Raw genomic sequence first — 24154 nt, forward strand, 5'->3', positions numbered from 1 at the left:
CTTTTTTCTATTTCAACCATGTGTCATAGCAGACAAATTTTAGCAATGTGCATAAACAGGTAGATCTGGCAAAGCCAGTGTTGTTTGTGCGTCATATCAGATATACTGTTAACATTTTTTAAAACAATGCATTCTTTCTATTTTGTGTTCAAAAAAATGTTGCTGCTAATACATAGTATACATTTATTCTATAATTTGTCCCATTTAAAATTTACATTAAAATAATATTTCTGATACAAAACATGACAAAGTTTTTTTTCAAATGAAAAAATGTACTTTATTTTTTAGTTTTGCAATTTTTTTTTTTGCAACAATATAAAAAAAAATAGACAAAATTAATGAAAACAGAGGAAAAATAAATATTAATAGTAAAAAAAATAGCAGATCCCGCAGAAAAATAAAAGCTAAAGCGAAAAGGGGAGGAATGAGTTTTAATTATTTGTAAGGTTAACTGATGTCATAGGCAGACCATATATACAAATATATAAATAAAAACAATCCGTGCGCTACTACAAATCTTTTACCAAAACAAAAAAAAAAAAAAAAAAACAAAACAAAAAAAAAACTAACCAACACTATTTTAGTTGATTGCCGCTCACAATTCAGTTGATTGTGTATCCACATCAAAAGAGTACATTTGACAAAGTGCTGCGCAATTTGCACCCCACTGTGTGCAATTGAGATACCAAAATTAGACAATCACAAGTGATAAAATAATGCGCTTTATATAATTAGTGCATATCAATACATGACATTCCCACTAACATGCGTGTGCTTGTGATGTGTCAAAATATCATACTACAAATAAATCAAGGTTCATCTATTATTAATTATTATTATTGTTATTAAATATTATCTATTATTAATGACATGCCTTCATCGTGCAATATATTCTAACACCATACCCTTTATTAAACCTAAATCAATAAAAGTCAATAAGAAATACACTCACAACGACGGTACACACTAATCCTGTGCACTGGGAGTATTTGCCACTTTTATAACTCGTTACCTCTTTAAGTAAACACATCAGCAGTAGATTCATATAGAAAGAAACCTTACTACCAGTTTTGCGCGATAACATCATGTAGCTCCGCACTGACTTGTTTACAGTAAAGAACCCTCTACGTAGTTTAAGGTTAAACCTCTTTTCTTCTAATATTAATGAGTGGCCACATGTCTTATTAAACTCCCTACAAAACAGATTACAGCGCACACATACAAAAATGACATTTATCCTGAAAGGCTAATTAAAAACACCTGAACATATTCAAAAATACGGGGGTTTGGTCACACTATATGGTCATATAGTGCTAAGCCCACTTACTGCGACAAAGTACCCTGAATTAGTGGCTCCTACCCTAGTATTAGAATGAAAGAACCTGTGTCTCAACCATGGGAGATAAACTCCTCTATGGGAGAACTGAAGTACCATCTTGAATGTAAAGCATTTTAGGGTGTGCCCCGCAAGTATGTTTTTGTATATTGTATGGACCCTGACCAGGTCTCTTGGGCCACCAGTGCATAGGAGGAATCCCTTCAGTTCTCCCACATAGAGGAGTTTATCTCCCATGGTTGAGACACAGGTTCTTTCATTCTATTCGGGGTACTTTCTCGCAGTGAGTGGGCTTAGCACTATATGACCATATAGTGTGACCAAACCCCCGTATTTTTGAATATATTCAGGTTTTTTTAATTAGCCTTGCAGGATAAATGTCATTTTTGTATGTGTGCACTGTAATCTGTTTTGTACTGTTATTGGTCTTATAGCAGCACCATCTTGAATGTAAAGCATTTTAGGGTGTGCCCCCCAAGTATGTTTTTGTATTTTGTTAAACTCCCTTCCGCAAAAAAGTTTTATCCCTATTGCGGGGTCACCAGTATGGTATTTGTATATTGAAATCATATCCTCTCTCAAGTGTCTCTTCTCCAGACAGAATAAGTTCAGTGCTCGCAACCTTTCCTCGTAACTAATATCCTCCAGACTCTTTATTAGCTTTGTTGACCTTCTTTGTACTCGCTCCATTTCCAGTACATCCTTCCTGAGGACTGGTGCCCAGAACTGGACAGCATACTCCAGGTGTAACCGGACCAGAGTCTTGTAGAGCGGGAGAATTATCGTTTTATCTCTGGAATTAATCCCCTTTTTAATGCATGCCAATATTCTGTTTGCTTTGTTAGCAGCAGCTTGGCATTGCATGCCATTGCTGTGCATATCATTTACTAGGACCCCCAGGTCCTTTTCCATCCTAGATTCCCCCAGAGGTTCTCCCCCCAGTGTATAGATTGCATTCATATTTTTGCCACTCAAATGCATTATGTTCATGTACTAAAATAAATGCAATCTAAAAAGTCTGGGACCAACTGATTTAGAAACATTCAGTAAAAGGAAATTTGTCATTAAAGAAATATGGAGGTGGCCACTGGTGACCTCTTTTGAATATGCTAATTACCTGGTTGTCATGCTGATGCTTTGGCTTCATTTACTGAACATGAGAAAGTATTAAAAAAAAAGGAATTCTGACTCTCCAAAGCTTATTTTACACAGGCAATGGAGGGGCTGTAAATTAAACATTTGTCCACCTCCAAATTTACATAGTCGCTGGATGGGTGAGTGCACATTGCCAAGGTGGAGATGCTTCACCACATAATTTTACTTGGCATGTCAGGTTTCATCCATTGAATAATTGAGGACTATGCTGCAACTGCATGCAAAACCTGACTGTGTTGTAGTTTGTTGGCAAATCTCTATTGGGATAGAAAAAAAGCCCATGTGTACAAAAAAAAAAACAGGATTCAAGAGGCAGCAATATTGCCTCCTGAATGTGAACTAAGTGGCGATTCACACTATAGCGACTTGGGATCCGACTTGTCAGACCTCAAGTCGCCCCAAGTTGCTTGACATCAGAAATTCCATTAAAGTTAATGAGAGCCATCTTAATGTACACTACTGAAGCCGCTCTGACTTCAGAAAAGGTTCCTGTACTACATCTAGGTGACGTGTACCCATAGATTTCAATGAAAGTCGCCTTGAAGTCGGATCCTCGTCTATAGTGAAGCGACTTAACAAGAAGAAGAAAATAATTTACCCAGGTACAACAATGATGTCACGAGAGCTGATTAGCTCTGATTGGCCACAGGCAAAGTCGCCTGTCCTGGAAGCGACGTGAAGTTGCGTTGTAAGTCGCTCAAAGGCGCGCTGAAGTCGCCTCCAAGTCACCTTGCAAAGTCACGCTGTAAGTCGTGTTTGTGTGTGAACCGACACTTAGGCTAACTTTCATTTGCTCCGTGATGTTTGGATCATTTGAGAACCAGGAAGCAAAGTTTCCAGTAAACTCCAAAGGTAGTGTATGTTATATTAAACTAGATATATTTGTAATAATGTTTTGTAGATTTGTAAACTTCAGTTAAGTAATGTGTAAACAGGGCAAGCCTGGGGATTATAAAAATACTACTCTTGTCTTGGCAGGGGACAACCAGCCTGTGAAAGCGTCTGAAGTCAGTTGGCCAAAGCTAATGTAACGTAAGACTGGGTACACAATCAAATCAAACAAAATTTGTTTGCAGCAGGTCATAACATCTTTACCTAAGCCCAACCTTCTTTCTAATTAATTTCAAAAGGATTGACATAGTCAGTCTACCCAAAACTATATCAGACAAAGGTGGGAGATAAGCCTCCAGCTTCTTATGTCTCTTCGGGGCTTCTATGGCAATATCCTTCTATGCTGTGCCTCCTTTTTCTGCCTAACACTGAGTTTCATTGTGCCTGCAGCAAGAAAAAGTCCACCCTTCCTTCTGTTGACCACGTGGCATACAAAAAAAACATTAAATCCTCTGGCAATGTAAGGCTCCATGCACACTGGAGCTCATAAATGGCTGTTTTTTCGAGTTTGGGTGTTTTTTTTAACGGCCCATAAACTCCACTCCATGTTATCCTATATCTCCATGCAGTCGGTATTATAACAGTTTCAAAGCAGATTTTATTTTTTAATTGAGCTTAAATTATTTGACTTTATTTATTTAATTTTGGTTAGATACCAGTGGATTGAATCACCTACTGGTTTCTTTTTATCTCTCCTAATCTTTCAGATACATCCTATGTCTCCATGCACATATGGATGTTTTTGAACTTTTATCAGCAGTGGAGTTTATGGGCTGTTTTCTAAACGCCATAAAATCACGTTCAGGAGTCGTTTTTCTGACCACAAAAAATGCCAAACGCTCATAAACGCTGATAAGCGTCGATAAACGCTCAAAACCGTGGCTCACCAGCATTTAACATTTTTGATCCATTGAAATAAATAAAGAAAGAATGCTAAAAAATGCTAACGTGGAAAAACGTTAAAAAACGCGATTGCAAAAACATTTAAAAACGTTGAAAGACTCACTGCAAAGCTACTGGCGTTTTTATAACGTTACAGTGGAACCTTGGCTTACGAGTAACGCAGTTAACAAGCGTTTTGAAAGAGGAGCAACTTTTTTTTTTTTTTTTTAAATTCTGACTCGGTTTGCGAGTGTTGTCTCGCAAACCGAGCAGAATTCAAGCTACTGGGCGGTGCAGTACCACATTTAGCCAGAAGTGCGGGGGCGCCGGGGACACTCGGAACGGTTCGGAATGACTTGGAAATACTCCGTTCCCGAGCCTTTCCAAGGCTTTCCGAGTTCAGCCGAGCTGTCCCCGAGGCTCTCCGGCACCCCCCCACCTCTGGCCACATACGGTATTACATGTAATAGAAGTCAATGCGGAACAAATTATCTTCGTTTCCATTGACTTCTATGGGGAAACTCGCTTTGATATGCGAGTGCTTTGGATTACAAGCATTCTCCTGGAACGGATCCAAGGTCCCACTGTATTTTAATGTCCAGTGTGCATGGAGCCTAAAACACCCTTGTAATGGTTCAGGTGGATGTAGCTGAAAGATCAGGAGATATAAAAGAAACCAGTAGGTGATTCAATCCACTGGTATCTATCCAAAATTAAAAAAATAAATAAAGTCAAATAATTTAAGCTCAATTAAAAAATAAAATCTGCTTTGAAACTGTTATAATACCGACTGCCAATCTGTTTTTATTTCTTTGCTGAGTTTGTTTGTCATTGTCACCTATGCAGCACGGTTGCTTTCGGCTAAAATCCAACACTCCATTTTTCCATTTGTTTTACTATTTCATTCTTCCATTTATTTCATGATTAAAGGGATTGTAAAGGCAGAAGGTTTTTTTTTTTTTTATCTTAATGCATTAAGGTAAAAAATACCTTCTGTGTGCAGCAGCCCCCTTCAGCCCCCCTAATACTTACCTGAGCCCGTCTTTATCCAGGGATGTTGCAGGAGTGTCTAAGCTGCCTGGGACTCCCCTCCTTATCGGTTGAGACAGCAGCGTGGAGCGATTGGCTCCCACTGCTGTCAATCAAAATCAGTCAGCCAATCAGGGGGAGAGAGGGGGCGGGGCCGAGTCGAGGCTCCATGTCTGAATGGACACAGGGAGCTGTGACTCGGCTCGGGTGCCCCCCATGACAACATGCTTGCTGTTGGGGCACGCAACAGAAGGGAGGGGCCAGGAGCACAGAAGAGGGACCCAAGAAGAAGAGGAACCTCTGCACTGAGCAGGTAAGTATAACATGTTTGTTTGTTTTTTTCTAAAAAAAAAAAACCTAGACTTTACAATTACTTTAAAGCGGTATTAAAGCCAAAAGCAAAGATTTATTATATTGCAGCTTACCAGTTCTTAGATGTGATGGCTGCATTTGTTTTTTGAGTTTCCCTTTTTAGGTTTTCTTTCTTCTATTTTCATCTGGTGTTCTGGCCAGTAAATCTGCTGTTTTTCACAAACTCAACCTCACCAGCAGAATGTATCAGTTTACATGGATGAGGCAAACCACTTAACACTGACAGGGGTGATTCAAATATCCCAAAAGGGAAAAAAAGTTTGCTGTAACTATAAAATGTGAGCTGGAGTTTGCCTTCAATTTGTTAGTGCATCTAAATCTGCTAATACGTTTAACACTACCCTCCCCCACAGACTGACAATGCTGCTATCTGCTGTGCCTCCTCTTCTCATTCCTCCAGAGCTGTGTCTTACAAATACAGGAGGTGTGTTACTGACCGGATCACCAGGTAAAAACAGAGGGGAAAAAAGCCTAAAAAAGAAAACTGATGCAGCCACCACATCTTGATTGGTTGGCTGCTGAATAATACATTTTTGGCTTTGGGTTTAATACCGCTTTAAGTCAAATCTACCTTCAGAGATATATTGACCTTTGACTGAACTCTGAACTGTCAAAGATCTTCAACCCACCCCAGTGCATGAAATAATACACTTTTTGTGGAACATCTCCAGGAAAACTCATGCGTGCCAACATGACTTATGTATTGTAAAATCATTATCCTAATTTATCATTCAATTTTAGTATCTTAAAATCTACAAATGGCTTGAGCCTTAATGATTATACCCCCCCTTAGGAATGTCTATGAAATAAGCTTTGGCTAGTAATTTCCAGATGTGCTAATTATCTGTGTCTGGGAAAACTTGCACCATGATGGTGATTGATGGTTTAAAGTTTATATTTTATTACCCACCTCAAGTACAGGGACTTTCACCCCCTTCCAGTCCAGGCCAATTTTCAGCTTTCAGCACTATCACTGAATAACAATTACTCAGTCATGCAACACTGTACCCAAATTAACATTTTATCATGTGTTTTGCAACAGATACAGTGCCTTGAAAAAGTATTCACACCCCTTGATATATTGACATTTTGTCATGTTACAACCAAAAATGTAAATGTATTTTATTGGCATTTTATGTGATAAACCAACACAAAGTGGCACATAATTGTGAAGTGGAAGGAAAATGATAAATGGTTTTTACATTTTTTTTACAAATAAATATGTGAAAAGTGTTCGGTGCATTTGTATTCAGCCCCCTTTACTCTGACTAACTAAAATCTAGTAGACCCAATTGCCTTCAGAAGTCACCTAATTAGTAAATAGAGTCCACCTGTGTGTAATTTAGTCTCAATATAAATACAGCTGTTCTGTGAAGCCCTAAGAGGTTTTTTAGAGAACCTTAGTGAACAAACCACATCATGGAGGCCAAGAAACACACCAGACATGTCAGGGATAAGGTTGTGGAGAAGTTTAAGGCTGGGTTCACACTGGTACGACACGACAGTCGTACCACTTTGGATCTGACTTTGCCCTGCGACTTGAAGTCTGACATGTGTCCGACTTCAGTGAACAGGGATCCGACTTTGATCCCTGACAATACCAGGCACTGTGTCTGGTATGAATCTTTAGGGGGAACTCCACGCACAATGTAAAAAAAAAAAAAAACGGCATGGGTTCCCCCTCCAAGAGCATACCAGGCCCTTCAGTCTGGTATGGATTTTCAGGTGAACCCCCAAGCCAAAAAAACGGTGTTGGGGTCCCCCCAAAATCCATACCAGACCCTTATTCGAGCAAACAGCCCGGTAGGTCATGAAAGGGGGTGGGGACGAGCAAGCGCCCCCCCTCCTGAACCGTACCAGGCCGCATGCCCTCAAAATGGGGGGGTGTGTGCTTTGGGGCAGGGGGGCTGCCCCAAAGCACCTTGTCCCCATGTTGATGAGGACAAGGGCCTCTTCCTGACATTCCTGGCCATTGGTTGTCAGGGTCTGCGGGCAGGGGGCTTATCGGAATCTGGAAGTCCCCTTTAACAAGGGGGCCCCCCAGATTCTGTCCCCCCACCCTATGTGAATGAGTATGGGGTAATACATAGTTAGAAGTAAGGTTGAATAAAGACACCAGTCCATCCAGTTCAACCTGAGTGAGTGTGGGTGCGTGTCTACAATTATCCTTATTTATTTAAGGTACCCATATAGTGCCGTCAATTTACGCAGTGCTCCACACATACATCGCACACTCACATCGGTCCCTACCCTCAAGGAGCTTACAATCCAAGGTCCCCAACTCACATTCATATACTGGGGCCAATTTTGTACAGAACCAATTAACCTACCAGCATGTCTTTGTACATTGTACCCCCTACCCATTCACCTAAAAAAAATGTCAAAAATAAAAAACATTACACAGGTTTTAAAAGTAATTTATTAAGGCAACTCTGTCGTCTCTTCCAATTTCTTCTCCCCTCTCTGGCTCTTCTGCCTCCTCCACTGATGTCTTCTGTCTCTGTCAGTTCTTCTCCCCTCTCCGGGTCTTATCTGCTCTCTGCTGATGGCTTCTAGCCCTCTCTGGTTCTTCTCCCTCTGTGCGCTGTCTTCATCGCTGTCCGGGTCTTCTCCGCTGTCTTCTCGCTCTTTTGCTGGGTCTTCTCAGCTGTCTTCTCCCTCTGTTCTTCTTACGGTGTTGACTCGACGCACTCGCCCACTCTAATGCTGGGTGCGCAGTGTGCCACTACTTATATTGGCATGACCTCCGGTGACCCAGCCCCCACATAGGGTGGGGGGGCCGGAATCTGGGGGCCCCCTTGTTAAAGGGGGCTTCCAGATTCTGATAAGCCCCCCACCTGCAGACCCCAACAACCAACGGTCAGGATTGTCGGGAACAGGCCATTGTCCTCATCAACATGAGGACTAGGTATTTTGGGGTGGGGTGCCCCAAAGCACGCACCCCCCCATGTTGAAGGCAGTTCAGGAGACCTGCCGGGCTGTGTGCTCGAATAAGGGTTTGGTATGAATCTTGGGGGATCACAACACCGTTTTTTCGGCGTGGGGGTTCCCCTGAAAATCCATACCAGGCCGAAGGGCCTGGTATGTTCTTGGAGGGGAACCCATGCCTTTTTTTTATTATTTGGCATGGAGTTGACCTTCAAGATCCTCAGAGCACAAGTTGCATGCCAAAATCGGGTCAGTTAAGACGGCGATCCGACTTTGATCCGACTTCAGTGATATTCAATGGGCTAAAGTAGGATCAAAGTTGGACCAAAGTAGTGCAGGGAGCATTTTCAAAGTCAGACCGACTTGTGTGGTGCCAGTTAAGACGGCTCCCATAGGGAAACATTGATTTTCACACGTCATGCGCCATGAGCTCCCAATTTCGGAGTCTTTAGCAGGGTTAGGTTGTAAAAAAATATCCCAAGCTTTGAACGGAGTGCTATTCAATCCATCATCTGAAAATGGAAAGAGTATGGTACAACTACAAACCTACCAAGACATGTCCGTCCACCTATACTGACAGGCCAGGCAAGGAGAACATTAATCAGAGATGCAGCCAACAAGCCCATGGTAACTCTGGAGAAACTGCAGAGATCCACGGCTCAGGTAGGAGAATCTGTCCAGAGGACAACTATTAGCCGTGCACGCCACAAATCTGGCCTTTATGGAAGAGTGGCAAGAAGAAAGCCATGGTTGAAAGGAAGCCATAAGAAGTCCCGTTTGCAGTTTGTGAGAAGCCATGTGGGGGACACAGCAAACACGCGGAAGAAGGTGCTCTGGTCAGATGAGACCAAAATTTAACTTTTTGGCATAAAAGGAAAACGCTTTTGTGGCGGAAAACTAACACTGCACATCACCCTGAACACGCCATCCCCACCATGAAACCTGGTGGTGGCAGCATCATGTCGTGGGGATGCTTTTCTTTAGCAGGGACAGGGAAGCTGGTCAGAGTTGATGGGAAGATGGATGGAGCCAAATACAGGTCAATCTTAGAAGAAAACCTGTTATGCCGCGTACACACGGTCGGACTTTTCGTCTACAAAAGTCCAACGGACGCCGACGGACTAAAGCTGGCTGGTAATCCGATCGTGTGTGGGCTTCTCCGGACTTTCAGCAGACTTTTTCAGCCTCAAATCCGACGGACTTTAGATTTGAAACATGCTTCAAATCTTTACGTCGTAACTACGACGGACCCCGAAATCCGCTCGTCTGTGTGCTAGTCCGACGGACAAAAACCCATGCTAGGGCAGCTATTGGCTACTGGCTATGAACTTCCTTATTTTAGTCCGGTGTACGTCATCACGTACGAATCCGTCGGACTTTTGTGTGGTCGTGTGTAGGCAAGTCCGTTCGTTAGAAAGTCTGCTGCAAGTCCGCCGAAAGTCCGCAGGAAGTCTGTCGGACAGGCTGTCGGACTTTTGTAGACGAAAAGTCCGACCGTGTGTACGCGGCATTAGAGTCAGCAAAAGACTTGAGACTGGGGCGGAGGTTCACCTTCCAGCAGGACAATGACTCTAAACATACAGCCAGAGCTACAATGGAATGGTTTAGATCAAAGCATATTCATGTGTTAGAATGGCCCAGTCAAAGTCCAAACGTAAATTCAATTGAGAATCTGTGGCAAGACTTGAAAATTGTTGTTCAGATGCTCTCCATCCAATCTGACAGAGGTTGAGCTATTTTGCAAAGAAGAATGGGCAAACATTTTACTCTCTAGATGTGCAAAGCTGGTAGAGACACCCCCAAAAGACTTGCATCTGTAATTGCAGTGAAAGGTGGTTCTACAAAGTAATGACTCAGGGAGCCTGAATACAAATGCACGTCACACTTTTCACATATTTATTTTTAAAAAATTTTGAAAACCATTTATCATTTTCCTTCCACATCACAATTATGTTGGTCTATCACATAAAATTCCAATAAAATACATTTACATTTTTGGTTGTAACATGACAAAATGTGGAAAATTTCAAGGGGTGTGAATACTTTTTCAAGGCACCGTAGAGCTTTTTTTTGATTGTTTTTAATCACCACTGGGCTTTCCTCTTTTTTTTTTTTTTATATGTTTTTCTCTGTTATAACATTTAGCAAATACATGATATTTTTAAAACTATAAACTATATTCTGCTAAATTTTTTGGTGAAAATAACCCAAATCAGTGTACATTATTTAGTCTGTGTGAAAGTTATAGAGTCTACAATCTATAATATATATATTTGAAAATCAATCAGTCCTGAAGTAGTGATTGCTCTAAATTGCCAGGGTACCAAAACCCTCCAAATTACCCCTTTTTGGAAAGTAGACAATCCAAAGTATTTATTAAGAGGCATGGCAAAAAGTAAACACTCACGTTTTTAAAAGCAACCAACAGCTTTTAAAAATGTGAGTGTTTACTTTTTACTCTGCTTATGATAATAAATTGTTCCCAATGGGATTACACCATGGGCATCTTTCTTTTTTGTGCCTAAACTTCCTTATATCAAGGATATTAGTGGATACTAGTGGAGGGATTGGAACATCAAACAAAGATCACCTAAGTCTGGTCAGAAGGATACGAGCTTGGTGCTCGTGAATTGTTGCCAGCTATTTTAGATAATAAAGTGAGTTCATTTATTGTGTTTGTTATAACCAACCCTCTCATACGGGATCACGCTATGGGCTGTTTTTTCTTTTATATATATATATAAACTAGAGGTCGACCGATATATCAGCCGATATTTGGCATTTTTTAATTAATCGGCATCGGCCGATTGTACTGATAAAAAAAGGCCGATTATAACTTCAGCGCAACTTGCAAATGACTTCTGTAATAGAAGTCAATGCAAGTTGCCTGAAGTCTTCTGTGGAACAACTTCTATCCTCTCTGGGCAGCCTGCCAAGTCTGATAAAAGAACCTAAAAAGACGCAATGTTTACACTTGTCAATGAACTGAACTCCTTGTGGAGGAGTTCTCAGCTTAACCATTTAAAGACTAAATCTTTTCTGACATTTGTTGCTTACAAGTAAAAATCCTGTATTTTCTGCTAGAAAATCACTTGGAACCCCCAAAAATTATATATATTTTTTTTAGCAGAGACTCTAGGGAATAAAATAGCGGTTGCTGCAATATTTTATGTCACACGGTATTTGCGCAGCGGTCTTTCAAACGCATTTTTTTGTGGAAAAAATACACTAATGAATTAAAAAAAAAACTAAGCAGTAAAGTTAGCGCATTTTTTTTTTCGTCCAAAAGTTTTGATTACCTGTTTAAATGTAAGAAATTTTCTGTAGCACTTATTACTTAAGGCTGCTTTCACACTGGAGCGGGCAGGCGTTGACAGTAAAACGCTGCTAGTTTTAGCGGCGCTTTACCATCATTTTAGCTGCGCTATTCAGCTGCTAGCGGGGCGCTTATAACCCAGCTAGCGCCCGAGGAAGGGGTTGAATGCACCCGTGAAGCACCGCTGCCTAAGCGCTTTGCAGGTGCTTCGGCAGCGGTGCGCATTCATTTCAATGGGCAGCAATGGTGGAGGAGCGGTATACACCGCTCCAAAGATGCTGCTTGCAGGACTTTAACATCCTGCCAGCGCATCGCCTCAGTGTTAAGGAAGCACTCTGGCTTTCACACTGAGACTGCAGGGGAGTCGTTTTGCAGGCACTTTACAGGCACTATTTTTAGCCCAAAAGCGCCTGAAAAACGTCCCATTTTGAAAGGGGTCTAACTGTTAGATTTTATGAGATGAAGGGAAAAAAAATTAAAAATCGGCTTAACATATCGGCCCAAAAAAAATCGGCATCATATATTGGCCATCGGCCGCCACGATTTCTAAATATCGCCATCAGCCAGAGAAAAACCCATATCGGTCGATTTCTAATCTAAACCCCATGCACTGAGATTACGATCGTTCGTTCGTACAATCTGACCAAAGGGACGTTTAAAGATTATCATCAGGAATTTCTTTCATGCTGTATACCTTACGGCAGTAAGGTGAGAGGGCTTGTGCACACAGACGTGCCACTTTTGGAAGATTGGCTAGGCACCGGTTGATTTGCTGTTCACAGTAGAGGGATTCATTACTTCATTGGATTATCATTGTTTTTTCATCTTGCTTTTCTTTCACAGCACACCCAGTTGTGCATATTGGACTTCATTATACTGTTTCATTTATTTGTTTGCTTTAGGTCACATTTTGTTACATAGATTTTAATTGTTCACTTATCACATGTTAATTTTATACAACCCCTGGCAAAAATTATGGAATCACCAGTCCCTGAGGATGTTCCTTCAGTTGTTTATTGTTGTAGAAAAAAAGCGGATCACAGACATGGCCAAAAACTAAAGGCATTTCAAATGGCAACTTTCTGGCTTTAAGAAAAAAAAGAAATCAAGAAAAATAATTGTGGTGGCCAGTAACAGTTAGATTTATAGAACAAGCACAGGGAATAAATTATGGAATCACTCAACTCTGAGGAAAAAATTATGGAATCACCCTATAAATTTTCATTACAAACACTAACACCTGCATCAGATTAAATCTGCTTGTTAGTATGTAGGTAAAAAGGAGTGATCATACCTTGAAGAGTTGTTGCAACAAGTGGACTGACACGAAGCATGGCTCCAACACCAGAGATGTCAATTGAAAAAAAGGAGAGGATTATCAAAACTCCTTAAAGAGGGTAAATCATCACGCAGTGTTGCACAAGATGTTGGTTGTTCACAGTCGGCTGTGTCTAAAACATGGACCAAATACCTTGTATGAAACGGGGCTGCATGTCAGGTAAATGCACTGCGGAGATGGCTGTCATTAAATCTTCAATAAATGCACAGGTTTACATTGAAATTTTGGACACTTTTCTTCTCCCATCTATTGAAAGGATGTTTGGGGATGATGAAATCATTTATCAAGATGATAATGCATCTTGCCATAGAGCAAAAACTGTGAAAAAATTCCTTGAAGAAAGACACATAAGGTCAATGTCATGGCCTGCAAACAGTCCGGATCTCAATCCAATTGAAAATCTGTGGTGGAAGTTAAAGAAAATGGTCCATGACAAGGCTCCAACCTGCAAAGATGATTTGGCAACAGCAATCAGAGAAGGCTGGAGCCAGATTGATGAAGAGTACTGTTTATCACTCATTAAGTCAATGCCAATGTCAATGGAGTTTGAGAATCCTCTCCTTTTTTTCAATTGACATCTCTGGTGTTGGAGCCATGCTTCATGTCAGTCCATTTGTTGCAACAACTCTCCAAGGTGTAATCACTCCTTTTTACCTACATACTAACAAGCAGATTTAATCTGATGCAGGTGTTAGTGTTTGTAATGAAAATTTACAGGGTGATTCCATAATTTTTTCCTCAGAATTGAGTGATTCCATAATTTATTCCCTGTGCTTGTTCTATAAATCTAACTGTTACTGGCCACCACAATTATTTTTCTTGATTTCTTTTAGTGTTTCTTAAAGCCAGAAAGTTGCCATTTGAAATGCCTTTAGTTTTTGGCCATGTCTCTGATCTGCTTTTTTTCTACAATAAACAACTGAAGGAACATCCTCAGGGACTGGTGATTCCATATTTTTTGCCAGGGGTTGTATACACCTTAGTAGTTGTTTCTTTGGTATATATTTGTATATCACTCACAGCGCAACTCCATCACGTATATATTCACATTTGTTCTGCCTAGGATCAGTCTAATAGGTGCTTGCTGCAGTGTATTCTAGTCCCTTATTTTGACAGCGTTACCACTTCTATAATGTACAGTATGAGCAATCATTTTTCTTTGTGAATAGCATCCATTCATGCACCATTGTGTACTGTTGTGATAGCTGTGATTGGCCACAGCTATCACATGGTATAGGTCCTCTGTGATTGGCCTTGTACCATGCGATCACTGTTACCAATAACAGATATCACAATAGTACACAATAGCTATGAATGACAGAGTCATTGTGTACAACTGATATGTGATCACTGTGACTGGTCACAACTTACAAATGGTACTGGGGCTGCGCACAGCAGCCCGGTACAACAATTTGTGTTCCACTGTGTCCAATGGACACATCAGGTCACAGATCATGCTGCTGTGCACCCCCTAGGGCACACACAAGGAGCAAGAGTGGGAAGACGTCATATGATGTCCATCCAGTAAAAAACCACATCCACCTGGGTGGTAGTGGTAGTACAGCAACTTGTTATGTTCACTATATCAATAACTCAGTAATAAGTCATATATAATCATAAATCATAATAAAAGGCTTCATACACAATATACATCAAAATACATGGTGAAGTGTCCATCATAAAAAAAAAAAACTTGTGCATGGTAAAAGAGTAAGCTTCAAAGAAGATATATTCAAGTCTACTTGTAAAATCTTGAAAATAAGTGAAAATGTATGTGCAATAACCCCAAACCACCTTGAAATCAAGTGTGTCAGTTCCCTTACCAAATGGTAATGATCTCCAAATTATAAGAGATCAACAGCATGGAAACCATCCAATCAAGGACCACCAAACAGAATACTCCAGAGTCTCTAGGGTCCTCCACTGGCTATCCAAAGACACTCCTCAAAAAAGAGATAAATGGAGGAAAGAGCAAAGGACAATAGAGTAGTACTGCTTAAAGCCACATAGTTTATCAAAAGCAAATATAGAAGCATCTCATGGGCAAAAGAACACCATATCAGAGAACATAAGCAGTTATGTAACATCAGGAGCCATTGGCCTCATCCTTTCCTCTATCCCCTGTAGAAGTCCATTGTATAGATGAAACACATGTAGGGTGAGGCCAATGGCTCATTATGTTACACACTGCGGGTTGAAGGAAAGAAAATTGCTCTATCCCCCCATCAACACATTCAGTGTTGATGGGGGAATCCCTCCCGTGGAGCTATTGTATTCTGACAGCGAGAGGTTCCCCAGCCATCAAAATACAATGATCACTGCTAGCCGCTGGCAACGATTGCATGAAATCTGACAGGCTGGCTGTTCTGATGTCGAGCAATGGATCGACTAAAGTATAACCAGCCTGCCCATACATGGATCGAAATTCAACCAGTTTCTGCTGAACTGGCTGAATTTTGATCCGTCTATGGCTGGCTTTAAAGTGGTTGTAAACCCTCCTGCGTCACTTTTACCTATAGGTAAGCCTAGAATAAGGCTTACCTATAGGTAGAGGAAATATCTCCTAAACAAGTGCCGTTTAGGAGATAATTACCTTGTAGTGCGGCGATGATGTCATCGGCGCATGTGTTCTGAAGAAAAGGACCTCCGTGCCATTTCTTCACTCGTATGTGCCGTGACTGATGGCTCCCGCACGCATGCGCGGGAGTGACGTCATGCGGCTCTGACTAGTCACATAGCTGAAGTCAGCGGCCCCGGAAGGAAGAGGGCAGAAGATGGATGCTTCAGCCAGCGGGGACAGCGCGGGCTTCGATTGCAGGTACACATGTATGTGATGCATGCTAGCCCATTATGCTTTTACTTTGCAGGAAATGACAGAGGACCTAAAACCCATCAGGGCTTACTTCCTCTTTAAAAAGACCTTCCCTCTTTCTTTAATGTTTCCTCATTTTAGTTGACCATAGATGGATCGAATTTTGATCCATCTATGGCTGTTCTCGTTAGAAAGAAGCCAATCTAACGATCTGCTTCTCTTGAATGCGACTGTAGAAAAATCTTCCTATGGTTAGCGCATGCAGCCAGCAGTGTATAATGTTGAGGAGCCACAGAGAGGATTTTTTCATCCACCTCGATTGTCTGTATTGGGGAATCTGTTCATTTCTTTTTTTTTCAATACAACAAAGTTTTTTTATTGAAGATTTAACATCTCACATTGCTATCATTACATGTAAGTGTAAAACACAGCGGATATACACCCGCTACAGATGTCAATTCTTAAATTTCATGTTTTTTTTTTTTTTTGGGTTAGCTGCTGGCTGATCGACAATCCATCTATGTCCAGCTTCAGTCTTAAATCTCCATAATGCACAGTAGGCTGGGAAGATCCTTGTCTTTTTACATTTCAAGAGACTGAAAAAACATCCACTATACTGTACTCCGAGAAGTAAAACTGCCTTGGATTCAACTTCTGTGTCATATTAAAGAGTTAAGCTGTTTGCAAATTGCGCTGACTCAGCAGGTGACCATACTGCCTTGACAGATTGAAAACTATGAGATCTATGAGGATAGATTGAGATCTGTGAGATCTATGAGGACAGACAGAGATTTATGAGATCTATGAGGACAGATGGAGATTGAGATCTATGGAGGTATGTCAATTCTTAAAGTGGCAATTGAAACAAAACAGAAAGAGAGGGTACATGACTAACCAGGTCTGTTAGATTCCTGCGTGCACTAGACATTGTTCTTATTGGACTGCACAGTCATATTTAGACAGAAAATGTGTAATTGCTATAACAGAAAGTGGCGGTAAGACTGTGACAGACAGTGCTAACAATATCCATTGAATTTCCATGAATACCTGTGACTTCCACTGGACTTTAAGACATAAAATGCTATAACTGAAGAGCATAGTTTAAAAAAAATACGAATATTTATGTCAAACAGCTATGCACTAATTGAAGGTTGGGTGTTTATGTTTTCTTTGAAGTCTTTAATCCAAGTTAAAGAGGAACTGCAGTCTGCTCACATAATTTGTAATAAAAATATCTTTGCCATTCTGAAGCTTCCCTCCAACCACTTTGCATATTATTTTATATATACTGTGATTCTGTACTTGCCAAATACGCTGCAGAAATCTCCATCCACTGAGTCTGGCTGCAACCATTTTAACTGTGGGCAGCTGAAGCTGCTGCCTGTTCACTTTCTGGATTTACACAGACACACAGAGGCACACCTCCAGCTCTGCAGCTCTTATTGGCCCTCTTATGACTCACCCCCTTTGCCTTCCTGGCAAACTCTCACCAGAGTGAGAGAGAGAGCTGTGCATGATGTCATACGCCTAGGCTTTTTACCAGACAAGACACAGGAAGTGGGCTGTATAAGGTATTTACTGGCAGAAAAAATGTTTTACTATTCAAAGTTAACACAACAAGTATGTAGCGTCACATATGGCGACCCATCACGTTTGGCTACCCGCTGGAGTGCGCATGCGCGACACCGCCATATGCATTCCAACACTTTTATGACAAAACAGCACAGTAAAAGCGGCTCCACCCCTAAGTCCAGGTTCAAGCCACTTTGCAGCAGGGCCCCTCGCGGGCTCGCTTCGCTCACCACTCTTCGAGCACGGCCTCGCTTCGCTCAGCATAATTATATTCTAACTCTATGTCCACTTGGATGGTGGGGCTTGAACCTGGACTTAGGGGTGGAGCCACATAATAACTGCGCAAGCGCAGTTCAACGTCAGTTCCATCACACTCTCTGACGGTTTTAGTGTGTCGTAAAAGTGTTGGAACGCACATGCGCACTCCAGCGGGTAGCCAAATGTGATGGGTTGCCATATGTGATGCTACAAGGGCAGAAGATTTAATAGATGGAAAGTTGAAAAAATGACTGAAGGTCTGCTTCAGTTCTCAGTTCTCAGTCTGATTCAGTCTGATTCAGTTCTCAGTTCTCAGTCTGATTCAGTCTGATTCAGTTCTCAGAACGGAGTGCACAAATTTGTATTGTATTTACAACTGATTTTCTTGAAAATGTTAGAAAGCATTCTAACAATCATTATTTTTTTTTTAATTTATTTTGTTTATAGGTCAGGTAGAGGCACTGAAAGTCAGGAGAGAACTGGAGCTTGCTTGTGTAGCTGGTGGACTTCTGCTCAGATGGAGAATTCTGCGAGGTTGGCACTCATCTGCCAGGTTGTGCAAATCATTTTCCTGTTGACTCTTATGATGGGAAGTGCACATTGTAATGGTATGTAGCAGTTTTCATGTTCTATTTTTTTTTTTGTAGCTGGGTAATCAAGCACAAGATTCTGTATTACTATAAAATGTATTTTTAACTTTAAATGGTAATTTGTTGGCAACAGATATAATCATTTAATTATTTTAAATTGTGTGTAAGCCCACATTAGAAAAAAATATGTATCACTTTTTTGTAGTAAATGTATCTGCTACTCTTTTTTTATAAATAGTTTCTAGTTACATCTCTGACATAAATAAATAAGGCCTCATGTACACTTTTGCTGGTTCAGAGGCAGTTGGATGCTTTTTCATCTGCCCCTGAACTCATCCAATGTTATCTTATGTGTACATGTATACAGGTTCTTTAATGTCGAACCTGTATACCTGTATACTGAAGTTTCTGACGTTTCAGACGCCAATCACGGAAACTCGCGTTTAGCCACGTTTTTCATTTTTGGCTATTTTGAAAAAAAAAAAAAAACGCTTCTGAACACAGCTAAACGCGGCATGTAAACGCGGCAAAATTGACGTTGTAAACGTGGGTTACTATCTGTCAAGTTAAATCGTTCAGGAGAGGTTGTAAAAACGTCCCGTGTACATGAAGCCTAAATGGCAATGCTTTTGCGTGTTGTTGTCTCACCATCCCCACTACTTTGGCAAGTATATATTTACAGATTGTTGGAGCATTTATGCCGGGTTCACACCGCAGCACGGAGCGGCTCACAGCAGGAGTCCGGTGCGTCTCCATTCACCATTTCAGGTCCGATTTCAGACCGAATTTTTGGCTGAATTTTTACCTGAAACGGACCAAAAGACGCACAGGGCTCCTGTGCAATTTGTGATGTGTGAACCGAATCACAATCTCCTGACATGCTTATTGGATGTGGGGAAATCCACATCCAATTCGCACTGGTGTGAACCCAGCCTAAAGGTACACAAATTCTAATCTAATAAAAGCAGTCATATATTATTTATATTGAATAAAAATCATCCAGATAAACACACAGATGCATTATAAGGCTGGTAACATTGGTCACAGGAAATATCTTGCATACAATCTACCACATAGCTACTATTCTACATGCCAATATCATTTCAAACTGCATGTATTGCGTATTCCTTTTCTAGAAGTGTAGTATTTCTCTATACATTTTATGAACAAAGAGAAGTACGGGTTTGTTTTGTTTCATTTATTCATACTTACCTAACTGGATGCAGCACCGGTCCGATGCTGCATCTGTCCCCCGCTGGCCCTAGTGGCCCATACACACGTTCCGAATATCGTACGAAAACTGTCGTCCAAGGAAGAATCGTACGATTTTCGGATTGTGTGTACACTACTTTCGAGAGCCAGTTACAACAGTTCATCTGATATTATTCAATCGAACAAGCACAAAAATTTTCCTCGTACTATACCAGATCGTACGATTTTCGTTTAGTCAGTATAGTTGTCATCCGAAAATACAATACAAATACATTAAAGCGGTTTTATACCCGCTGAAATTTTTTTTTCTTTTTTACCCCTGTAAAGCAAAAGGCATAATGAGCTAGTATGCACCGCATACTAGCTCATTATGAAATACTTACCTTAGAACGAGGCGTCGGTATCTTACCTGGTCCACGCCGAGGGTGCTGTCATGTTGCCTCGGCGTGTCTTCCGGGTATCGTGGTTCCAGCGCTGTGAGTGGCTGGAGCCGCGATGTCATCACTCCCAGGCATGCGCGTGGGAGATTTCTTACTCGGCAAGGTCCGGCAGTTGCCGGGCCTTCAGCCGAGAATCCCCTGTGCGCATGCGCCGCTGCAGTCAGCGGCGCATAGCAAGGGGAATATCTCCTAAACCGTAAAGGTTTAGGAGATTTTTTTTTTACCTACAGGTAAGCCTTATTATAGGCTTTCCTGTAGCTAAAAGTTAAAAAAAACACTATACAACCACTTTAATTAAAGAAAAATAATGTGACGCATATTCAACAAACAGTAATATATAACTACAAAGTGCAATGTGCAAAAGTGCAATAATCAAACGTGCAATGATCAGAAGAATTTCATAACAAATCTTAAATATAACTGTTAAAAAAAGTTTCAAAAAGTGCATCAAAATACTGCAAAATGTCCAATCAAAGAGTGAAAAAAAAAAAGTTAATTCTCAAAAAATATATATATAAAGTGCTTGTGCAGATAAACCAAAAAACATCAAATTCATCCAGAGTGTTGTCACCATCCGCTCAGTGGTATCCAATCAGAGGTAGTGAATAAAGATATATATAAAGTGCTTTGTGCAAAAAAGGAATAGAGGTCATCCAATTCATCCTAGTGTCACCATCCATTGTGTACCAATAGTTTACCCTAGCCTCTCACCTCATACGGCGACCCCCACGGGTCTAGTCAAGCCTCTTGTATAAATGGAACACTGATTCCCCAGCAGACAGTCGATTTCCACAGGTATCCACAGATCACTCCTAGATAGGGATCACTTCTGTGGCTCATCAAATAAAGTATTATGTGGATTGAGAGAAGGTGGGCTCCATAGTGTAGCAATCCAAAAACGTTTTATTGTAAAACACGCGTAATAACTTACAGTTAAAAAACGATGCAAACAGCGTGACAAACGATAGGACTTCCGGTCTCGGCCGCGACCGGAAGTGACGACACCCAGCTCCTCCCTGACGCGTTGTGTCACTGAACACGTGACTTCATTAAAAGGTATCGATTTTTTTTCCTGTCGTACGAGAATTTTCGTGACTTTATTTACTTATTCAATTTCTACTTGCGATTATTAAGCGAAAAAGGTCGTACGATCTGTCGTACGATATTCAGATCGTGTGTATGGGCCATAATACTGAGAACCGAGCAATCATACACCGCGGATCACTCGGTTCTCACAGCTCCCTAAGCATAGAGCTGGGGACTGCCAGTCTGCAGCTCTCTGCTCTGCCCCCGGAGCTCACTGGAGCGCTGGGCTGTGGAGGGGTAGGAGCAGCCGGCTCAGACTCTCAGCCGCTTGCTGAAAGTCTGAGCTGGGTGTCAATCCAGAGTTCTGGGCTGATCCCAACCATATGGTTGGGATCCTTCCCAAGCCTGGACTGGCTCTGTGACGTCAGTTACAGGAGTGCAAAATGAACTGCACTCCTGTGATCCACAGGAGAAGTACAGTCAAATGAGCTTTGGCTGTGCTTCTCCTTTACAGAGAGTAAGTAGGTGGTAGGTATATAGACAGCCAGCCGCAAAAACTACACGTGTTTTGCTCCACAGATGACAACCCAGATAGCCATTTAGAGGCCACAAGGGATATTGCTCAATACCTCTTCCTTAACAATAAAGATAATCTTAGTGTCTCTTATTATAAAAACTACATATCATTCACCCTAAGTCTCAGTTCGCACTAATGAGCTGTAGATATCGCATGTGATTCACACCACAATGCAGTGCAGATCACATGCGATGTATGCGAGATGCGATTTCAGACATACAGATAGTATCGCTGAATTTGCATCGCATTTGGACCAAACCCGCCCAGGACCCTTTTTTTGGTCCGCACCAGAATCGGATTGTATGGGTGTTCCCATCTATATGATCCGATTCATGTCCGAACTGACAGTTCGCACTGCGATATGCAAACTGATTTGGGGGTGTCATTAACTTTCTATTGACACTCCCAGCAGTTCGCATAGTGCAGTGTGAACTGCTTTGCGAGTCAGGTGTGATGCGGGAACCCTTAGGGGATTCGCAGGGTTCCTGCATCGCACTAGTGTGAACCCAGCCTAAATCTGTAACTGGGTGTCCAAGAATTGATGATATCTAAATTGATCGGCATCTATACGGATTAGCCCATAGAAGATAGGCTAGATTGATTTTGGTGCTTTGATGTTAATATCATATTATTTCTCCCAGGTCAGTGACTATATTGTAGTTTACAAAGATTGGGATGGCATCCAAAATGAGGGGAGCTTTACAAATCTTTGAAAACTTTACTAGCGTGAGGCATCCTCACGTCATCTGGAGTGGAAATGAGGTGATGACCTTGTCATCCACACCAGGACTGCTAGAACACTGTTATCCTCTCTTACTTTTATGTAGTCATTTTCATTTTGATGTGTGTTAATACATGTGTTTATGCACATTTTTGTGCATTTTATACGTATTCTTTTTTTAGTAATTCATTGTGCAAAGTGACGAAAAAACAGAATAGGGTTTTCCATGGTGCAGATGTGTTAAAAATGCACAGAAATACATTAAACTTCTGTTTTTCTGCCTTTTCCGTTCAATGGGCCTATTTAAATCTGGTTTCCAGGCAGTAAAGATAATAAAGACAGCCGAGGGATAGTGCTGCCATCCTGGGTTGACGTCATATGGCGTCCTCCCAGGATCACACCTCACGCACACCTCACATGCCACTCTGGACATGCCGGACACAGTGGATGACAAATCAGTGTACCAGGCCGCTGCCAGTACCATGTGATCGCTATGACCAATCATAGCAGATCACATGGCAATTGTACACAATGAATGGCTTCCATTCATATCATTCATTGTGTACTATTGTGTTGATCTCTGTGATTGGTCCAGATCGGTACAGACAGAGCTAATCACAGTGCATTTGTGCCATGTGATAGCTGTGGTCAATCACAGCTTCACAATAGCACACACTGGATGAACAGATGCCATTCATAAAAATAGTTTCTTACAACCGTTATTATCATTGGTATAAGCAATCATAGTGTGTAACGAAAACAAAATACAGATAATTTTCCCAGAGTAGTACAGTGTCACTATGGTAATACTGTACTGCTCTGGTCACAGTATGTAAAAACAAATTGTAATGAAAAAGAAAAAATGTTAAAAACATTAAAAAAAATCTATATATATTTTTTTACATACTGTCAGCAGTCATTGTCCCTCATCACCGCCACACCAGTTGTATGATGATGCTGTAATACACTGGTGACAGTATGAAAAAAAAAAAAGTAGTAAAAAAATAACCTTGGTTTGTTTAATTTCCTTAAAGGGGTCATTTGGCGGGGGGGGGATTTGTACTGTCCTGGCATTAGTCAGTACATCAGAATTGATTGATTTTCAAATATATATACCCTAGCAGGCCCGGCCTGGGACAAGAAATAGGCCTGGGCATTTTAAACTGGGCGGTCCAGTTCCTGGGGGGGGGGATGTCGGAGATGTGGGGCAGGCGTTCGCGGCGGTGGTTGGTGATCAGATATTCATCCCGAGAACCATCCCCAATTCTACAAAGAGACATCCCCAAACCAGCAAAGAGACATCCCCAGACCAGCAAAGATGGCTCCAGACCAGCAAAGAGACATCCCCAGACCAGCAAAGATGGCTCCAGACCAGCAAAGAGACATCCCCAGACCAGCAAAGAGACATCTCCAGACCAGCAAAGATGGCTCCAGACCAGCAAAGAGACATCCCCAGACCAGCAAAGATGGCTCCAGACCAGCAAAGAGACATCCCCAGACCAGCAAAGAGACATCTCCAGACCAGCAAAGAGACATCTCCAGACCAGCAAAGAGACATCCCCAGACCAGCAAAGAGACATCCCCAGACCAGCAAAGAGACATCCCCAGACCAGCAAAGAGACATCTCCAGACTAGCAAAGAGACACCTCCAGACCAGCAAAGAGACATACCCAGACCAGCAAAGATGGCTCCAGACCA

General features: G+C 41.4%; 1 protein-coding gene across 5 annotated transcripts in view; it reads left to right on the forward strand.

The window, feature by feature from the left end:
- LOC141148905 (uncharacterized) overlaps positions 1 to 24154 on the forward strand; it is a 143473-nt gene that overhangs the window by 22710 nt on the left and 96609 nt on the right. For 3 of the 5 annotated variants that reach the window (XM_073636759.1, XM_073636757.1, XM_073636760.1), the window contains exon 2: positions 18338 to 18498. In XM_073636759.1, the coding sequence (XP_073492860.1) occupies positions 18408 to 18498 (91 nt within the window). In that variant the 5' untranslated portion in view covers positions 18338 to 18407. Of the gene's footprint in view, positions 1 to 16555; positions 16896 to 18337; positions 18499 to 24154 lie in introns of those variants that run through there. The other 2 variants (XM_073636758.1, XM_073636761.1) reach the window with 2 other exon arrangements.

The sequence above is a fragment of the Aquarana catesbeiana genome, linkage group LG06, assembly GCF_042186555.1.
Source record: "Aquarana catesbeiana isolate 2022-GZ linkage group LG06, ASM4218655v1, whole genome shotgun sequence".
Classification (NCBI taxonomy): domain Eukaryota; kingdom Metazoa; phylum Chordata; class Amphibia; order Anura; family Ranidae; genus Aquarana; species Aquarana catesbeiana.